Source organism: Amblyomma mixtum, chromosome 2 (genome assembly GCF_055824585.1).
Source record: "Amblyomma mixtum isolate Tamu chromosome 2, ASM5582458v1, whole genome shotgun sequence".
Lineage (NCBI taxonomy): Eukaryota > Metazoa > Arthropoda > Arachnida > Ixodida > Ixodidae > Amblyomma > Amblyomma mixtum.
The window spans coordinates 191,753,205-191,760,203 of record NC_143013.1 but is presented as its reverse complement, the minus strand read 5'-3'; the positions used below and the strand labels follow the sequence as shown (position 1 = coordinate 191,760,203).

The 6,999-nt window shown below is 44.3% G+C and overlaps 1 protein-coding gene across 1 annotated transcript; it reads left to right on the top strand.

Moving 5' to 3' along the window:
• The first annotated feature begins 446 nt into the window (after positions 1-446).
• LOC149361922 (uncharacterized) lies at positions 447-5,170 on the top strand. Its single transcript, XM_089572873.1, has 3 exons — positions 447-657; positions 1,262-1,481; positions 4,966-5,170. The coding sequence occupies exons 1-3, from the start codon at positions 491-493 to the stop codon at positions 5,149-5,151; spliced, it is 573 nt and encodes a 190-aa protein (XP_089428999.1). The 5' UTR covers positions 447-490; the 3' UTR covers positions 5,152-5,170.
• Positions 5,171-6,999: the final 1,829 nt, after the last annotated feature.

Genomic DNA, 6,999 nt, shown 5'->3' with positions numbered 1-6,999 from the left:
TATTGTTCCTAAATTAACACAACAGCCGAATAGATAAAAACCGACCTCGTCCTGTCGTGGACGCCAAATTTGTGAGGACTCTATGAGATTGCAGGTCTTATTTTCAACAAACACCAAAGTACAAACAATAAACGAGGCGGCTTTTAACGGAAAGGAAACCAATTACAATATGAGCGAGAAGAAAGGAAAGGAACAAGAGAACAACGCAACAATACACGGGAAAAACACACGGGGGAACAGAACAAAGTGCTTATGATAAATGCAGGAAAAAGAGTCAAAGAGGAAAGTTCACACTACTTGTCTTATTCGAGCAACGAGCGGGGAGGACTGGCTGGGTGTCGGGCAGTCAAGGAGTCTCTTGGCGTTCCAACGTCGATGAAACGCTACCGCAGCGTCAGCGTTCGTGGGCTCCCGGCACGGTTCCCAGGTCTGGTATCCCGGAAAAAGGTCACGTAGGCGCCAGAGGCGGCCTGTGTGGAGCAGCTGACGGATGGACGGAGAAGAGTGGCGCCTGGGCCTGGTGGTTGAGGCTCTCGACGATGGATGTCCAGGTCTGGTGGCCCGGACGTCTGCGGCTAAGGCCCAAGCCCGGAACTCGGGGAGCCAGCAGAACTCGTCCACGTCCGTCGCCCACCGCGCTCTTCTCTTCTCTGCCACGTAATCCTCTTCGACCTGCCCCGCGTTCCCCTCCGCACGCGCTCCTCGTGCTTTGTCTTCTCCTCACGAACGCCGCTGGGTGGCGCTATCTCCTTACAGAGGGCAACAATGTCCCCGTGAAGATAATATCTCATTACCCCCAATCGTATACCTTTACCTTAGTACTGGCTTGTTACTATTAGTTTATCGTGAATGTAATAACCGTTTGATGCAGCTAGCATTCGGGCACTCTTATTTTAGAAATGAACAGAGAAAATAGACTAATCATGAAGAAAGAACGGACACCAAAAGCGCTTGTGGTGTCTATTTTTCTTCATCCTTCGCCTCATTGTCCTGTATTTTATTTATATGATGCTATACTAGTGCGCTCAATTGTCTGTATTACTTATTCCTGAGCAAACGTGTTCAAGAGGCCGTTCTGGCACAGCGAATCTAACTTTCCGTGGTCTCCTGGCAGCAAGATTTGCGGAATGAAAACACCTATCCCGGCTCCCATCGGGGAATGCAAGTAATGGAATGATGTGGCGAGAAATTAGTAGTAAATTACTAGTAACTGCTTCTCTGACAGAGGCTCCTTGACATGCACAGTGTGCACTGGTTTCAGGGACATCACTGAGGGCTTTATCGACGACTGTTTGTCCGTGGTAGAGTGCCCAGAGGTGAACATGCTTTTGCGGTGCGCGGGACCCCGATTCAGCGGCTTCGTGGTCCCACAGAGCAGCTACGCCTACCTCCACATGGACCCCAAAACCTGGGATGATGTCGGCTTCTGGGATTGGGCCTGGACGGTCCTGCTCTACCAAATCCTCTGTCCTTCGATAGCGGTAATATAAGAGCATGTTTTATTACGGTGTCTGCGTATATTTAAGAAGGCAGCTACTTGACTGAGCTACATCGTATTGCATCTTAGAAAAAAAACGGCGTTTTTTTGTAGTGCGTATGCGCCTAGAGCTATTATGATCAAGCCACAGCGTTCGCTTGCATTGCGTACGCAAGTTAATCAGTTTATGCTGTGTGGGACTTGTGTACGCAAGAAGAAAGCATTGACAACACGGGGATGAGTTCTGAAGCCAAACCCCTCGCTTCAAACTAAAGTTTTTGCGGCAACTGCGTTTCATAAGGGTTCCAGTGGCTCTAATTGGGCATCAGGCTTTCGCTTCCTCTTATCTGACCTATAGCTAGGTGGATGAGCGATACATTTGCTGCATATTTTATTCCGCTTGATGGTTCTGAAGTGTGAAATGAAAAGTTACATACCTGTATGTTTGGCTACAACCGAGTTTAACGTCCCGAAGCGACTCAAGCTATGAGGGACGCCGTAGTGAAGGCCTCCGGAAATTTTTGCGACCTGGATGCCTGTATGTGCCTGCGTTTTCGTCTCTTTACAAACTTTGCATGGTATTTTTATAACGCGAACGAGCGCAGAGTCACGACTGCTTCATTCATTGATAGTTTGAACTCCACACATCCACAATTACGTTACCTCACGCCTGCTTACACTACTATCAGTCTTCATAACGTTCAGATTCTTGTGACGAAAAGGCGGGCTCGAAAAACCGTTTATAGGTAAACAAAGGACGCCAAAAAATCTCTACTTTTCTTAAGCTGTTGTCCCCGTCACTGCAATATCATATTCGCAGGCTTATCGCTTTAAAAGAAAATGGCGTTGCGGTCAGGAATTTCACGACAGCTCCGAACGCATGCACAACCTCCTCGTAATAGAGTGCTACTCACCCTCGCTCCCTGATGACGCCATCCGAAGAGCTGATAACCTTCACCATAATGAATTAGTGCAGGGAGAGCGAAAAGACAACGAAAACGATTAAACAACAAGCCTCATAATTATATTGACCAGTAACTCACTGAACCCGAGAATAACCCTTAATAAGCACTTTAATATCCTCCAACAAAGGCAACAACTTTTTATTTTCTTATATCCACACCCCGCATTGCTTAGAGGCGTGCGAAAAACATTTCAACTATTTAGTCCAATTAAATTCTCCAGACACCCCTAAATGCAGGTGTTGCACATGCGGTAATGGTCGTTGTGAAGTTTGCAAACACAGGCAGAACATATGTTGCGCAAGAAGTACGAGATCACGGCACCAAAATCACATTACGATTGGTCAAACATTTTTTTATCTTCTTCCCTGCTGTCTACGTAAGAAGTAATACATAGGACTCATATGTATTCTCCCTTCATTCGGTTCAATAAATACCGAATCATGATGTAAAAAATAGCGCACAGGGAACACAAGGGACTGAAAGTAAACGACGCAGACAAGCGCTAACTCGCAACTGAGGTTTATTGCTGACGCGCGCAATATAAAGTAGTCACTTTAAAGTAGTAGTAGACTTAGCACTTGTCTGCGTCGTTTACTTTCCGTCCCTTGTGTCCCCTGTGCGCTATTTTTTACATCATGAACGTTATCCAACTTGCCCAACTTTCCGCTTTGCTCAATAAATACCAAACCCTCACCAAGCGTCTTCCAAAGATTCCCTCAACCAAACGTGTAAACTTAAGATAAACACTCATTTGACGCACTAAAAGTAGTAATCCTGGAACGGGGCTTCGAAAATACGTGAGAACTTGAGCAGCGTGAATCTTATTTTATTCAGAAGTGTATTACCATTAAAGAGCATCTGAGAAGCATTTTGAGACTCTTTCTCTTATCTCCACTCTCCCAAACAAATGATCGGTAATGTTCGTATTGGAAGGTACAGCGCAAAACGAGACTCAAGGCGTACAGAAAGAGGACACAGACAAGCACTGACTCGAAACTATTTTTTTTTTCATTAAAAAAACATTTCATACCACTCTGTAATGCGATAACAAGTCGCAAGAGACTTCATCCTTAATGACAATCGCAGTGTTTAAGCCATCCTTCTGTTATGCTAGTTGATAAAGAGGTCTCGTTCCTTGATAATTCCTAATCTTGTCTTTAAGTTCAAGGGAGGCGGCGGGATTCTGTTCGGTAAGGTTTAGTACAGATATAGTGATTTCTTATTTCCCCCTGCAATATGTCCGCGCAAGTGCTCCCGACTTATGACATGAGAGAGTGCATGAAATCAGCGCTTATCTGTGTCCTCTTCCTGTACGTCTTGCGTCTCTTTTTCCGCTGTACCTTCCATTACGAACCGTCACCAACTTGTCCAACTGTCCATCCTTCTTCAGTCAGTAATCTATATAAAATAGTAAAATAGCTTTATTCAGCTTATGAGACCAACCCACCTTACCCTCACTGCCCACCCCGTGCAGATAAGTCATTTTTGGCAGGATCTCTATTAGAGAGGTTCACCTCCGTTCAGGGCTGCTTTATGTTCATTTAATTTTTGGAGGACACGAAAGGCTTCCATAATAGTTTTTCAGTGGCCGCCACCAAAAACACGTGCTGCTACCAGCCTAATTCGACGACCTGGTCAAGGAGAGTAAACATGGAAGATTACACAGGGCAAGGGCGGGGAGAAAGCAAGTTCACTTAAAGGCCTAATTCATTCATTGGGACTCCCAACGCTTTACGTTACACAAACATTTCCCCCCTTTTTAATAATACAGGACTTTGCTGTCAGTTTAAGTTTCGATTCCATCGAACTGGTACTTTGAAAACCGAGAGCAATGAAGAGCCATGAGTGACTGCTTAGTGTGCAAACGCGGCTTGCGGTTCTGCGTACTGGGCCTTCTACTTAACAACTCCCGGAAACCGAAGCAGAGGTTCGCGGCGAAAAACAAATCTATAATATATCGTTTGATGTACCGCAGCTCTGGCGTAGTGGTTTGAACATCCGCCTCGCATATTGGAGGTCCGGGGTTTCATCCCAAGCGACACGAGATACCATCAGTGATGCAATGGGTGCAAGCTTTTCCCCGATCTTTTGTTCGGCTTCTGTGGGGGTGAAAACCCTTGGGAAATGGGTCTTTGACGCCAATCAAATTGAACAAAAAACCCCGTGCCATGGAAATCTTTTGCCACAGATGCCCTTGCGCTATAAAAATTCTTTGTGAGCTATATTTTTTTCATAGCCAACTACTTATCTTGTCATGTTCTGTCGTTCTTCGGGCCCTGCTCACTATTTTCAGTGAAAAATGTAGGGAAAAATTTGGTGTCCCTACTACTTCGAATAGACTACGTTGTTATCGCCTGCATGATGTAAACAAATTAGGAGTCAGCATCCAGCTGCAAAAGTTTTTCTGAGGCGGTAGTTTGCAGCAACCATGTACACGTTTAGAAAGTAATGGAAGTAGAGCCATAGTGCTTTGATTGGATAATAATATGGTTTCTTCTTTTTTTTTGGTTTCCATGAAACCAGGCGGTGAAGGAGAGGCACTCCCAACTCCTGAAGTCCAAGGCCGGTAAAGAAAGTGTTCTCCAAGTGCTTCGTCAACGCAAGTTTATGGTGCGCATTCAAGCATCAAGTATGACATATACTGCGGGGCTCTGTGACGGATATGCAAATGTAGAGTCACAGTGTAAGAGTGATTACAACGACGCTTAGAGCTCCCCGTACTGTGGTGATTGCCCTTGCCCTGCCTGTGACCAGAATACAGAACGATGACGCCGTGAAACTGTGCGGCGGCGTTTGTCACAGCAATAAAAAAAATGCATTCAATCTTCCACTGAGTGTCTGCAAGACGCTGTCTTTCGGTTGCATGCTCCGATTACAGCTATTACTTTTTAAAGGTGTCGTGAACGCAAGGGGGAACCTTTGTACCAGTGAAAAAAAACTTCTACACAGCGAAGAGAAATGCGCATATTCGAGAGAGAAATGAGCAACGCAAATATTCGCCTAAAATATCTGCCTGTTTTTCTATACATGTCTGTATACCGGGAGCTGTCAGAAGAGGTACTGTCAACGAGGAGTAGTTGCCATTAAGTTTTCGGACCTTAACCCACCTTTGTTTTCAGTGGTTGAGCTGCTTATCGACGACACGTAACTTTGCCATGAAGTTTTTTCGGCACTAAGACGATTATATCGAGCTTTCGCTCGCGCCTTATTAAAATTTATGAAGTTCCCTTGCGTAAGGTATCTACGAAAAATGCGACAGGCTTTGTTTTCTTTCTTTTTTGCTTCTTTACATTCTTACCAGCATCATACCATACCGTCATACCAGCATCGCAGCCCTGAAGAAACGCGCTGATCATCAGGATATATGTCTCCGTCGTAAAGTTGCACGTTTATCACTTTTTCATAGACTGTATCAGCACTCAACGCTTCATAATGACTTTTTTTCATTGCCTTCTTCCATTTTTGACCGCCGCGACCATCCAGTTAAAGTTAAGCGCTTGTCGTGTCGTACATCTAACTATGCACATTTATTCATAGCACGTACTATAACTTACTGGAACGCTCTTTCTAATCTATCGGATTTTATAATGTATCGGCTGCAACCACCTCTGCTTAAATTTCTTGGGTACACTGTCAACTTACTAGTGTATTAAGTTTCTGTCATATTTCTGTTATGGATGACTCTCGTTTTATTTTTTTTTATTTAGCAGGTGACGGCAGAAAGTTAGGTGGGCGGAGAGATTAAGAAGTTTGCGGGGATACAGTGGCGGCAACAGACAAAGGACAGGGTTAATTGGAGAGACATGGGAGAGGCCTTTGCCCTGAAGTGGGAGTAGTCAGGCTGATGATGATGATGATGATGTACAACTTCTATTAAAGTTAATGTCTGCTGCTCTGTTTATGTTTTTGGCCCCTTTACGCTTCAATGTTTAATTCTGTGTTTTGTATTTTTCTTGCAATGGCTCATACTCTTTTATCTGTTTCGCTGGAGTTTCTTGAAATTGTTGTTTATTTGTTTACTTTTTATTACAGACCTTTACAACCCCCCGTCTTATGTAATATGTAATACCCTCGAACTGAGTGCCCTTAGCGGTATTTTGTATAAATAAATAAATTCTGTGTATCAGTATTTGCGATTTGTTTCACTATTACAGAGGGACTGCGGAATAGCTTGGCGCGCAGCGGTAATAATACAGTTTGTGAAAAGTTCGTTAAGTTCGTCTGCACTGAGGTTGTCAGTTACGATTTTTTCTAGGCTGGTCTTTTCTCGGAACAGTGCCCAGTCGGCGAAGTGCAGCTTCCAACGTCGTGGTTTTTGGGATTACTTCGGGTGAAGATATTAAGCTGGCTAGTACGGGCAGATGATCGCTTCCATATGGGCTATCTAAGACATCCCAATTAAAATCTGTAAAGAGAAAGGACGAACTAAGAGTTAAAGATATACAATTCATTTTTCCTTAGCTAGGAGAACAATACGCTGGTTTTCCACCGTTTAATAGACAAAGGTTATTACAGAGTCTAAAATCCCCAATCAGTTGGCACCTAGTATGTTGGTTT

What these genes read in the sequence shown, in the direction of transcription:
- LOC149361922 (XM_089572873.1), top strand. Translation starts at nt 491, where the DNA reads ATGGACGGAGAAGAGTGGCGCCTGGGCCTGGTGGTTGAGGCTCTCGAC. An exon ending in GCTCTTCTCTTCTCTGCCAC is followed by an intron (nt 658 to 1,261) that starts GTAATCCTCTTC and finishes CACTGGTTTCAG; the next exon opens with GGACATCACTGAGGGCTTTA. An exon ending in TCCTCTGTCCTTCGATAGCG is followed by an intron (nt 1,482 to 4,965) that starts GTAATATAAGAG and finishes CCATGAAACCAG; the next exon opens with GCGGTGAAGGAGAGGCACTC.